Source organism: Gadus chalcogrammus, chromosome 19 (genome assembly GCF_026213295.1).
Source record: "Gadus chalcogrammus isolate NIFS_2021 chromosome 19, NIFS_Gcha_1.0, whole genome shotgun sequence".
In the NCBI taxonomy this organism is placed as follows: domain Eukaryota; kingdom Metazoa; phylum Chordata; class Actinopteri; order Gadiformes; family Gadidae; genus Gadus; species Gadus chalcogrammus.
This window is the reverse complement of record NC_079430.1, coordinates 18,827,821-18,839,867: the sequence shown is the minus strand read 5'-3', so window position 1 is coordinate 18,839,867 and position 12,047 is coordinate 18,827,821. Positions and strand designations below refer to the sequence as shown.

Here is a 12,047-nt window from a genome sequence, read left to right as displayed (position 1 = left end):
GCAGAGTGCGATCCTCCAGACCCGCTCAATGTCAGAGAGGCACACAAAACATGAATTTTCGTTTGCAAATATTTATTTAAAAACGCAAATATCTGTTTTAGTGGGTGTAGCCTGTTAAATTAAATGGTTTTATGTCCGACTTAAACAATTTCGTTGCAAAGAGGAGGCGCGCATCATCAACTGCCGTCCCTAATTAAAACAACGCCGACACATTTTGCCTATTGGGAATTTACAGGTTCATAATCCTGCTCTTTGATATTTTGTTCATCATCATTTTTATATCAACTTAACTTCATAAAAAAAAATGCATTATTGGTGTGCTCCTGATAGCCACCTTTGAAATAGGACGGGTGGGCCAACTGGGCCGCTGTCTTCTTTGAGCTCTGCAACTGCTGCAGCCGCGGGCCGAAAAAAAGAAGAAATCGATCGATTTTTCGATTTATGCCTCCTACAAGTCGACTCACAGAAAACGAGTCGTTTAACATCCCTAGGTGTAACATTGTCGTTTTTTATCGGTTGTTATGAAAAAAACCGTCAGGGGTAACTATCGTTTTCTATTGGTAGTCATTAAAAATACATGGTATAAAGCCTAAGAATAACAATAGTTGAGCGCTGCTTGAAGTGCGCGCAGCCAAATTAATATTTTTTTTACTCATTGTTTTACTTTGATAGGAGATACAAAAGAAACAAACAGGCATATTGAGCATTTTATTACAAAGCATATTAGAATATTTAGAAGTCCATACAATAATTTTAATGGAGATCCTTCAGTTATCTGTCTTTTGGTGGATTCTTCTTTATACGTCTCGTGCGATACCTGCAAAAAAACAAAACATTACTTTTCAGACATAAGGGGTACTCATGTTATTTTACAAAGCTCTCGAATAAAATATTAGGCACTACACTGCTTCACATTGATGCAATTAAATTCATACAAACTTGCATTTGGACCTTTATTTTTACCCTTACTATTAATTGATTTACATGAATTCAGATACAGGTCATTAAGGAGCAGGTAAGGAACGTCTTGCTCAAGGATTTCTACAGATTAGGCTATAAACATTGGGGGATAGAACCTACAAGTGCCTTCTGGCTGGGAGTTGACCACACTAGCTACAGTACACCATTCCCCCCCAGTAAACAGTTCCCTATTGTTCCTTGGTCTTCCATGTGTGTACTCACTGGCCCTTGGGATACCAGTCGTGCTTGGTGGTGAAGAACATCTTGCTCAGCTCCTCGATGGTGGGGCCCTGCTTGCCCTTGACCACCTCCATGCTGAGGTGGGCCTTGATCACCTGGTCGTGGGTCTCTGCTGCGTTGCTCAGAGGCCCCGGCCGTTCGATTGGCTGAAAATCAAAAGGGGCGTTAATCCCGGAATAACAGATTTCATTTTGGATGAGTGACATTTTTGGGGGTTTATTCTGACGTAGTCTTCTTATAAAAAAAGAATTTTAAGGACTAAAATACTAACACTGATAACAGGCGGGACTGAAACATAAGAGATTCAATGTTCAAAATATGGCATTCAAAGCTTGACATCAACTAAATATTAGCATTTTTTTAAGCAATTTTCAATTGGTTAAGGCCGTAAACTGTCACACTACGGCTAAAATAAACAATCAAAATAATGATCCACTCTGGGGTGACATCATCATTTGAGCGCTATATAACTCACCTGGGTTAGTTCATAGGGAACGTCAACGGAGGGATGGTAGCACACAATGGTGCTTCCATCGGAAGTCACACCAATCTCCACTTTGCTGTAATGGAAAGATATGAATGAAGAAAAAAATCCTCAGCACAGATCCAAAGAAGCATGTCGAAAACACTAATCAAATCGACCAACCATTTCTGCAAATCAATACCAATTTTCTCTGTAACTGGTATAACTTAACAGAATGATTGAGAATTGACATTGCTCTGGGTGTCTTTCTTACCAATTGGCGTCATTGAATTGATGGCCAGCCACGTTTGATTGATGACAGGTTGGCACTAAACATGCTGAAATAGATCAACAAGAAATGAGTTGCATACCAAACGTATAGTTAAGGGTTACATGTATTCTCATAACAATGAACATTAAAAAGCCATCATCATCAAAGCCTAGAGGGCAGTTTGAATTGGATGAAGAATGTGTCTCGATCGATGCATGTCTTTTTTTCTACACTTAAACGAGAAGATAGCATTTAAAACAAGAATCTCTGCACATGAGCATACAATGACATCTATCTTGAACAACTTATGAAGGACAAATGAGCTGACATGTTACTGATGGTTTTGATACTTTCTTAGCACAAGCTTTGTCGGGGTGACGATAGTTCTCACTGCATTCCTCATATTAAACGAAATTAATTATACACGTATTTTTCACAGGCACGATGGATAACTTACTTTGTCCAAGCCTCAGGTTTGTGGAATTATAAAGTCTTGAGAGGGACCTTAACCTGCACAGATGACCCGACGCCATGATCAGAACCTCAGCATTGGTGTACGACACAATAATAGGTCCGCTGGAACAGCGGGACACATATTGGTTCCGCTTTACTCTACAGACTATAGAGCTATGATGGTAACATACAGTCGTTTGGAAGCACTAATATATATATATATATATATATATATATATATATATATATATATATATATATATATATATATATATATATATATATATATATATATATATATATATATATATATTTGCTTTTTGTGAAAACTTACATTCGGATTTTTACTTTAATAATTTTTTCAAAGTAGGCATCAACTACATTAAACAAGTATGCCCATGTACCGGTCTGATGGCAAGATTACAGACAAATTAATCAGTTTGCAGCAGTTTCATTGCATCAAATATTTAATAGCAGTTGTTTACAAGAGAGACGGATATATACAAGTTATTTAACTTTTGATATTATTAAGCTATTTCAATGTCTATGATTTTGACATTTAACACGGCCAAGATCCACATTTTCCACACAGACGATTAACCAATTCTAATTCTTTTTGAGAGAATTTTGAGTGTCAATAATTTTGCAATTCCTCTTCCTACTAACGTGAGTTTTCAAAGTCTTCCCATTTCCTTCTTGGCCCTAACTTAACAAAGTCCTCAACACATATTCCAAGAAGAACGCCGTCCACGAATCCCATTAAAAACGAACAAGCAAATGTATTGCCAATATTCCATTGCCAAACGATCCAAGCAATCGTTCAATTTATTTCTCCTGGTATCGATCCAGCGTGTGTTGCTAGGAGACCTCCATCTCAGCTGTAGCGACGCTGGTCCCCTCAGCTGCCCCCGCCGTGTTCACCACCAGCCGCTCTCTGCTGCCGAACACTTGGCCCACTAGGGGGAGACAAACACAACCGAAATCGTAACACTGGCTCAATCTAGTACAAGGCAACGCAAGGGGATGTCTGTTTCACAAACAGCAGGACATCCACAATGCTTTACAAAGGAAGAAATCATTAAAAAGCACAATCATTAAAAGGTCATATACATAGCAATATACAACAAAATAATAGCAATATATGTCAGTGAATTGCAGATATACATCATTAAGGGGCCGGTAGGGTTACAGAATCTTGCTCAAGCACGCCTACAGGTAGAATGCAGACCCTGGAGATCGAACCTGGTACCTTTCAGCTGGGAGTCGGACACATGTGCCATTATATCGCCTTACATACTAGATGCAGAGCTATAGTGAGTGAGTGAGTGAGCGAGTGTGAATGAGTAAGCGAGTGAAAGAGTGCGTTTACCTGCGGCGACGTCGCTGATGTCCCACACGCGCATGCCGTCCTTCTGTCCCCCGAAGGCGTAGACGAAGGGCAAGTCGGGGCAGCAGGCGGCGCAGAACACCACCCCCTGGACGGGCCAAACATTAAGAGTTTACCTCCGAACCGGGACATCTGGTCCCTGTAGTCTACAGCTCCTTCACTGAGGGCTCAACGCTTCCTCTGTACTCTACTGACCATATTCTGTATGCTTTCCCCTCCCTTTGGGCTGGTTCTCAATAGTACTTGATTTGCTACTTTGTTTTGTCTTCAATTACGATATGCATCTTAAATGACATATTTGGCAAAGTGAAATTGAACATTTCATTCACTTAAAGAATGGCAAAGTAAAAGAAAAAAGTAATGATTATGATTATTATTATACATTATTATAGTACAATTATTATTAACATTATTATTATTTATTATCACTCAATTTTTAAATATGGTTAATATCCAAGAAAATATTATGCTTGATATTGTCCATCTTCAAAGTAAAATCCAGATGCATATTGCAACCGGATGCTTTGGGATTACATGCACGCATCTTTCACATGTGGTGATGAAGTGCACATAAAACAGTTTAATTTTCGTTTTTAGTTCCCGGATCAATTTGTGGCCACCAGGTCACCCAAGTATCCCAGCCCAGCAGCAGGTCCCACTCACCATCTTCATGTCCCTGGAGTGCACCAGACTGGGCTTGTCGCCCAATATGTCCCAGATCTTGACACTTTTGTCCTCAGACGATGTGACCAGGCACCCTTTGATCTGGCTGCTGAGCTCCAGTCCTGTAGGGGGCGATGAGATGAGATGGTTCAGATTGAAACACTCATTCATCAAGCATGTGTTTTTATAATCTCATATCTTTGCAGACACTTGGTCTAAGGACGTTGGTGTCTGGACAGGAAATGTACACGTCTTCCGATCGCATACTGGAAAGGTGTAGCTAAATCCCACCTTGGCATTGTCTCTTTCATCAACATTAAATCGCCCCGTTAAATATTCTTAAGCGAGAGAGTAGTCTGGTTCCACGTCTACTGGCTACTTTTTGTTTTTGGAAAGTTGTTTCTCTTGTGTCTGATCGGTGAGGTATCCTACCGGTCACTTCTCCGTCGTGGGCCTTCAGGGTGAACACGGGTTTATCCGAGCGGGCGTCCAGACAGTACACAAAACCATCTTCTGTACTCGCCTGAAACAAAGCAATCCAGAAACTGATTTCACAGCGAGGCCAACAAACAACCAATACTCAAAAGACTCTCCCCTTAGTGTTTTTGGTATTGATGTCTAAAAAGACTGCTTCCGTTATAACAATAAAGGTTGACACCAACACCCTGAAATATAGAAAATAATCAAAAATATAAGGAAAGGGAAATTAAAATAATAGAGGGTAGTTACGCAATTATGCTATTTTCAAACGTAACCAGGATTGGAAGCTGATTACTTCAGGGTAGGTAGACTAGACTATTCGCACGCACACAAACACACGGACACACGGACACACACACACACACACACACCAGGAAGTTGCAGGCGGAGAAGTGGTTCCAGACGACGCGCTCCACCGTGCCGCTGAACCTCCAGGTGCGGGTGTTGGCCGGACTCCGGCAGTCGTACAGGATCGCCGTTCTTCACCGGGAGAAAAAGGGTTTTCCTTAGCAACACTGTACATGAGACTGAGGGATCTAACCAAGATCATCCATCATTTATCTCAGTTTGTTCGTGTCTCACTCTCAATGCTGAACTGAGTATTGAGACAGACTAAAGGGCCTAATGCATACGCCGTTTGCATCCGATTCCTTTGTTTTTATTTATTATTTTCTGGTGATTAAATACATAGTATCTATACAAAATTAGTAGCATATACTTCTGTGTGAATTCAGTACTTCATAAAGTGTCAATATTCTCCATACTTTCCATTGGCCAAGAAAGCAAGTGTGAAATGAACGTAGCAGCTTCAAGTTAAGCTTGAGAGAAAAAATATAGGCCTCTCCTACAATATGGAATGGTAAAATATCCAAAGGTAAACATAAGCAAACAGCTGGAGTCCACCTACTTATCGTATGATCCTGACAGCAGCGTCTGAGCCTCAAAGGGGTGGAACGCCAGCGCCTGGACCTGGGAGAGAACCGAAGGTTTGGATCCAGCCACCGACCTCGCGCTACAGCAAGCACGCACACACCAGCGAGACTACTCTAAAACGTGTTCTCCTCTCAGTACCTTGTCAGTGTGTTTCCTCAGCGTGGAAGCCGGTTTTCCCTGGGCCATGTCCCACAGGATGACCGTCTCATCTGCAGACGCGCTCGCCAACACGTTCCTGGGGGAGGAGATGGGAGGAACCGCAGCCACTGGTCAGCGCTCAGCTGGTCTGGTTTGAACTGGGTAGATTTAAACTGGTCTGGTTTCAACTGGGCAGGTATAAACTGGGCCATCAGGTGCACCTGATAATAGACTTTTGTTTTCTGAATTCTTATTATTTGTATTTTTTCAATCTTTGACATGGAAATAATAGTTCCTTCAAGGCCCAAGACAGCTTCTCGAGTGGTGCATTGTGGGTGACGTAGGAAGTTATAACTCACATCTTGGAAATACACATGCTCATGGTATTAAAAGACACAGCATCAACCAAATTGAATCATTCTATTCTCGTTGATATACATATTATATTATATAAATGTTATTAATACTCATACTTTCTAGTTTTTTCTGAATCTACAATTAACTACTCATAAACAGAATGGGAGCCGGGCTGTAGAGAGTTGACCTCTGACCTCACTAGCTTGTTCCAGGATAAGTCCAGCACTGCATCCGTGTGTCCATCGACCAGCTCCGCCGCAGCCTGGCAACAAACAAACAAACAAGCTATCAGAACAGCAGGAGGGAAACGATAGAAAAGCTTCCACAGAAAACCGAATGCACTGAACTAATACTATTAAGCATTGGAGGAGACACTTTAATCCAAATAAAGTGACCTCGGATACATGCATCGAGTCGTTGATTTGCTCAATAATGCCTACAGGCAGGATTCTGACATTGGGGATTGAACCCATAACCAATAATAGAGCTCATAATAATTCAAATCGCATCTGACCATTTAAACAAAAATATGTGTATTATTTTTTTCTTTTTTAAAAAAGACAAATACCTATTATATTGTATATTATTATTTTGATTTTTTTTTTGTTGAACCTGGGTCGCTACAAGGCGTGGTGCGGCTAGCACCCTCGCAGCTCCATCCCCTGAGCCAGCGCTCACCTTCTTGCCCTTCTTCTTGGTCTTCTTCTTGTCTGTCTTCTTGCTTCCCAGGGAGAAGGCGGGCTCCAGGCAGTCCACCACGTCCAGGTCCCACACGTCGATCTGGGGGGTCATGTTGCCCACCGCCGCGTAGTTCCCTGCAAACCATCCGACCAATGAACACACAGGAAACGACAGAGCTCACGGGCACAATGGGTGGTTTCGGGTCTTTTTTCCAAACTGGCGTTTTCCGATCAATCCACTTTGGAAATGGTCAGCTTGAGTGTGGAGGAAAGGCCAAAACCACTACTGAGTTGGTGTCGCTTGCATGGTCCAAAGAATTTCACAGCCCAGAACAACCCTGGGTTGAATTGTACATTTGACAAATAAAGATTCAGACTTTGAATAAAAAGATGCTTTGACACATTTATCAAGCATGGCGTAGAGCTATTCATGGCCATTTCTGTGGGCTGAATTCGGTCCATTTACCTTTTCCCTCGGCAGGGTCAAAGTTCAGCCACTCTACACAGAGTGGGTAGGCTGGCAGCAGAATGTCGTGATGGACGTACAGGGAGTCCTCATCAGAGTTATACACTGGAAGACATAGGAGGACATCACACGTCACTTATTTGTGAATCGTCACACACACACACACACACACACACACACACACACACACACACACACACACACACACACACACACACACACACACACACACACACACACACACACACACACACACACACACACACACACAGAATAACAACCAAGTCCAGGCAGGTGAGATGGAGGATAATGTTAAACATTAGGGTATGCATGTCCATGTTTAAAAACGTTTACAATAAGTGTGATGAAACAATACGCATTGCTTCTATACAGACCAATGTTCTTTAAATTCTAAGGCCATAAAACTTATCATCAGTATGAAGAAAGACAAAATTGTATTCAGATGATGACAATTATATTCAGATGATTTGCATAAACTGTCACTAGTACAGACGACTGACCGTAGACCTCCAGGTTGCAGCAGTCCTTCTCCGCCCTGCCAGCCAGAACCAGGTTGTCGTTGGGTTTGATCTGAAAGTCCTCCCTCTCGTACTGGTCCTTAAGGGGACAGAAGCACAGGTCCCATCAGCGTGAACGCCCAGTGATAGCCTCCGCACACAAACAACCAATTGGTTATTTAGTTATTCGTCCGACGCCTCATCCAAAGAAACATTTTAGACCCTTTTCATTAGGCACTGCACGGGCACGAGGGATTGAACACAAATCCTTCTGGCTAGGAGTTGAACCCTCTAACCTTCTAGACAAGGCCTAAAAAAAAAAAAGTTTGGTTCCTGTTGGTTGTCAGTTGAGGTCATGGGTAGGTAGGGAATTTATTTTAATTTATTTTTTCCAGGGGCACCGAATGATAGGTAGGTTGTTTTAATTTTTTTTTTTTAAAGCTCATAAAATAATTTGGGTCGCACATATATTGACAGGGTCGTTTGGAAACCGGAACCAAACAAAACAATTTTTTAGGCCCAATCCTGCACCCGACCGACGCTACATTACCCTGATTTAGAAAGGACTACGATGTCATACAAATACGCACCCCTGCAACAGTAGCAGAAGCAGAAACAGTAACACAAGCCTGGTTTTTAAATCCAGTATAGTTCCTACAAATGCCCGATATGAGACAGTAAAAAGGGGGGGGGGGGGCACTCACTGTGTCTTTGATTGTGATATAAGGATCCTGTTCATTGGAGCTGAAAACAGTCAGCCCGGCCAGACTGTCACCAAGGTTGCTGGCCACTGCGAGGCAGAAGGGAAACCAGAGGGTGATTAGTTAAAAAATAGAAAGGCCATGACATGAATGAATGAATGAATGAATGAATGAATGAATGAATGAATGAATGAATGAATGAATGATTTATTTCAAATATGCAACAACAAAACAACAATAATAATGCATCAACAGGAGTCAGCCCTAGTGACTCCTGCACTGATAATGCCGCCAAGCACTCTATATATAAAAAGATGCTACAACATATTTGAAAAGGGGTGGGAAGAAGTAAAAACTTGTTCAATCCCACCCCACTTCTTTAAACAATATTAACAGGTCAGAAATCAAAATCAAAACTCAAACTCAAAACTACCCGTTTCCTTCAGACTCATTTCTCATGTTCATGATAACAAATCTATGTATAGATTTGTTATGAGTAGACATGTATGACATGACATGTAGTTGGGATGTAAGAAAAGAGGGCGTTCTGTAATTTGTCATCTCTACGAATACAGTTTGGTATTCCGAGTTAGAGTGAGTGTGTGTGTGTGTATGTGTGTGTCGTTACGACAACTGCATGACTTCCTCGGAGATGTGTACGCAAGTATGTGGATGTTGTCATCGTTATGAGATCAACCTCTTCCTCACCCGTGTCCTCGTCGTCGTACTGGTCCAGGCCGTACTGCGCCATCTCGTCTTTCTGTTCCTCCTTGTCGGCTTTGTTCTCATCTTCCTCTGCCTCGCCCTGCCCTCCTTCCTCCTCCTCCTCCTCTCCTCCTCCAACCGGCTCCTGGTCAGCAGGCATCCCGGCGTCTCCATCAGCTTCCTCCTCCTCCTCCTCCACTTCCCTGTAGATGGAAAAACAACAAAAGGTGAGTAGCTTTTACAATAATCAATAAAAAAGCAATTATTTGTTGATTAATCAAGGTTATGTTTAAACATGTGATCATTAGCAATAGGGTACACATGATATATAATTAGACCAACACAACAAAATGTGTTTTTAGGGAAATTATGTTATGACCGCATAGTGTGTGAATGTGTGCGTGTCATTTTACCCTAATTCTACTTTTGCTTCAGCAATGATGCGCTGCAGTTCCTCTTTGCTCAGTTCAACCTGATAGAAACCACATAGAAAGTTTACAGTAAGCGAAACAGGCAAAATAACATTCAACAGATGGAGACAATCATTGCAAAGGTATGGACATGAACTTCCATAATGACACAACATGGATTTTAAAGTCAACAACCTAATAGAAAATAGCAGAAATCAGAGCAGAAATAGAGACAGGAGTGTATGCATTTTACATCATGATTATTTTGATGTGGAGTGAGTAAAAGGTAACTGTCGCAGACTAGACCAGAGAGAACCAAACCCAAGGTTTAAATTAGGTAACAACCACAACTCACTTTGTCTGGTGTTTCCTTGGAAACACCCCGCATCACCCACCCCACGCACGTCATCTGGGAACTCATGTTTGAAACGCGTTTGTCTGATTAAAAGTAACACAGCAAAGGGCAACTATCACTGAAAGTGTCAGATTAGCCTTTAAACGTGTATCGCCTGTGAGCGCCGGCGCGGTGAACATGTGAGTCTATTTGGTAGTGAGGCAACGTCGCTCATCGATGACGTGCGTGAACAATAAAATGGGCCGCCCGCAATAAAAATGGACCATTATGTCTAACGTTTTATATTTTAATATCACCCATGGTTTAAAAAGGGCTGCATAAGAATATACAGCAGCAGAGAAAGGCCATATCCATACCATGTTGGCCAAAAAAAAAAACGAAAACAGAAATGGGTTAGGGTAGGTAAAAATGCGATCCTATTACTCCCTAGTGGAAATACACGGAACTGCAGTATCAAGTGTGGTTAGAATAAAGTTAAAGGAATCAAGAAGATTTTTATTTAATTACAGTGACAATGTTTTGTAATCAAAATGGACTTAGAACATATAATCATGACCATTTTAGATAACCATTTTTATTTTACAACCACTTTATTTATGAAGATAATTTAATATAATGTGACAGAACATAGTGCATGACAGAACATTGAGTGGCGCCTCCTCAGAGATGACATACATGTTAAATATAGTTTTGTATTCCTCTGGTTGATAAGATATGTAGAAGCAGCAAGTCAACAACACGCAACATTTTCTTCTTTCTTTTTCTCATGAGACGTTTACAGATTTGATGTTGACTCAAATTCTTCCATACTAGACTCTGTTGGGTTCTGTTCTTCATCCACAACCAAGTGGGTCCTGCGGTCTTGATTAATCATACAGCACACGCACATTTAATTTAACGCACAGCCACACACACACACAGGATCTAGGAGTTGGCTCCAGTACGAGGACCTCTCCAGATTTGGACCTTTGCTTCTTTGTCGATGTCATCCATTATTTTCTCCTGCTTGACAGAGAGGATGGTGTAGCCGACTGATAGGAGTTAAGGACCAAAAGACAACAGTGCACATATGGGTTAAATTCATTCATACATAAAGAACAGTAATAGGCCTACATCTTCTCAAAATAATGCCCTCTGCATCAGAGCCTAACAAAGGATCTGTAATAAATACCTATAACTCATGACCTCCGAGTTGAGCGTAGGTGGAATTTATGTTTGAACACCCATAACAGATAAGATAAACTAAAATAAAACTGGATCAAACTAAAACAGGCGGGACATGGTTGTTTCTATGAACTAGAACTCTTAAGTGAATGATAACTTCTCTGGGGATTAATTTTAGGGAAAATGTTTACTCCATAAAAACTTCTCAGAATTGGAGATAATGAACTCGTTAATTGAGAAAAACAAGAGCAGAATTTATTTGCTCAAGTGAATGCATAACGCATACAATGGAGCTTGTATACAAGCTCCAAAACTCACTATTTCAGAGTAACACAATCCATGTATAACCCTAGCCATACAACGGTCATCATTTATAAAATAGCAGTTCTTAGATGTACACTTTAAATCCTGGTTTCCTGGGTGTCCCAGGGTCACTGGCTCTCACAAGGATACACATGCCGACCACAAACGCGCCGATGGCGAGCCCCGTCAGCCGGTTCCGCCCGCGGATCCGCTCGGCGTTCTTCTTCCAGTAGTCGAGCTCATTCCTCCGGTTCAGAAGTAGTCTCTCATTATGCATTTTGACATTTTCTGCATCTTTCTCCGCCATGGTTCTGTATTGTATCCTTTAGAGTCTCTTGTTATGACTCTTGTTACGTTACGTGCACACCGCCCCCTGGTTTCCTGGAGTGTACCAACTATA

The 12,047-nt window shown here is 41.5% G+C and overlaps 3 protein-coding genes across 3 annotated transcripts; all 3 read right to left on the bottom strand.

Annotated features, from left to right (window-relative positions):
* Positions 1 to 653: 653 nt before the first annotated feature.
* On the bottom strand, positions 654 to 2,529 carry mrpl42 (mitochondrial ribosomal protein L42). The gene is made up of 5 exons (XM_056577975.1): positions 2,392 to 2,529; positions 1,938 to 2,001; positions 1,676 to 1,760; positions 1,183 to 1,346; positions 654 to 817 (listed from the first exon to the last, which is right to left on the bottom strand). Exons 1-5 carry the CDS (start codon positions 2,465 to 2,467, stop codon positions 772 to 774), a joined length of 435 nt encoding a protein of 144 aa, XP_056433950.1. The 5' UTR covers positions 2,468 to 2,529; the 3' UTR covers positions 654 to 771.
* Positions 2,530 to 2,819: 290 nt separating this feature from the next.
* pwp1 (PWP1 homolog, endonuclein) lies at positions 2,820 to 10,384 on the bottom strand. Its single transcript, XM_056577972.1, has 15 exons — positions 10,181 to 10,384; positions 9,829 to 9,887; positions 9,419 to 9,618; positions 8,714 to 8,799; positions 8,013 to 8,109; positions 7,492 to 7,596; positions 7,024 to 7,160; positions 6,540 to 6,607; positions 5,989 to 6,085; positions 5,825 to 5,886; positions 5,289 to 5,397; positions 4,870 to 4,960; positions 4,438 to 4,559; positions 3,757 to 3,862; positions 2,820 to 3,343 (listed from the first exon to the last, which is right to left on the bottom strand). The coding sequence occupies exons 1-15, from the start codon at positions 10,244 to 10,246 to the stop codon at positions 3,246 to 3,248; spliced, it is 1,503 nt and encodes a 500-aa protein (XP_056433947.1). The 5' UTR covers positions 10,247 to 10,384; the 3' UTR covers positions 2,820 to 3,245.
* Positions 10,385 to 10,736: 352 nt separating this feature from the next.
* LOC130372163 (cytochrome c oxidase assembly factor 3 homolog, mitochondrial-like) lies at positions 10,737 to 12,025 on the bottom strand. The gene is made up of 2 exons (XM_056577976.1): positions 11,798 to 12,025; positions 10,737 to 11,211 (listed from the first exon to the last, which is right to left on the bottom strand). Exons 1-2 carry the CDS (start codon positions 11,952 to 11,954, stop codon positions 11,105 to 11,107), a joined length of 264 nt encoding a protein of 87 aa, XP_056433951.1. The 5' UTR covers positions 11,955 to 12,025; the 3' UTR covers positions 10,737 to 11,104.
* Between the last annotated feature and the right edge of the window lie 22 nt (positions 12,026 to 12,047).

Coding starts and splice junctions, on each gene's coding strand:
- mrpl42 (XM_056577975.1), bottom strand. CDS start 2,467: ATGGCGTCGGGTCATCTGTGCAGGTTAAGGTCCCTCTCAAGACTTTAT. Junction 2,002..2,391: donor AAACCTGAGGCTTGGACAAA/GTAAGTTATCCA, acceptor GATCTATTTCAG/CATGTTTAGTGCCAACCTGT. Junction 1,347..1,675: donor TTCCCTATGAACTAACCCAG/GTGAGTTATATA, acceptor TTTGATTTTCAG/CCAATCGAACGGCCGGGGCC.
- pwp1 (XM_056577972.1), bottom strand. CDS start 10,246: ATGAGTTCCCAGATGACGTGCGTGGGGTGGGTGATGCGGGGTGTTTCC. Junction 9,619..9,828: donor GAAGCAAAAGTAGAATTAGG/GTAAAATGACAC, acceptor TTCCATCTACAG/GGAAGTGGAGGAGGAGGAGG. Junction 5,398..5,824: donor CTGTCAGGATCATACGATAA/GTAGGTGGACTC, acceptor CTCCCGGTGAAG/AACGGCGATCCTGTACGACT.
- LOC130372163 (XM_056577976.1), bottom strand. CDS start 11,954: ATGGCGGAGAAAGATGCAGAAAATGTCAAAATGCATAATGAGAGACTA. Junction 11,212..11,797: donor CGCGTTTGTGGTCGGCATGT/GTATCCTTGTGA, acceptor AACTCCTATCAG/TCGGCTACACCATCCTCTCT.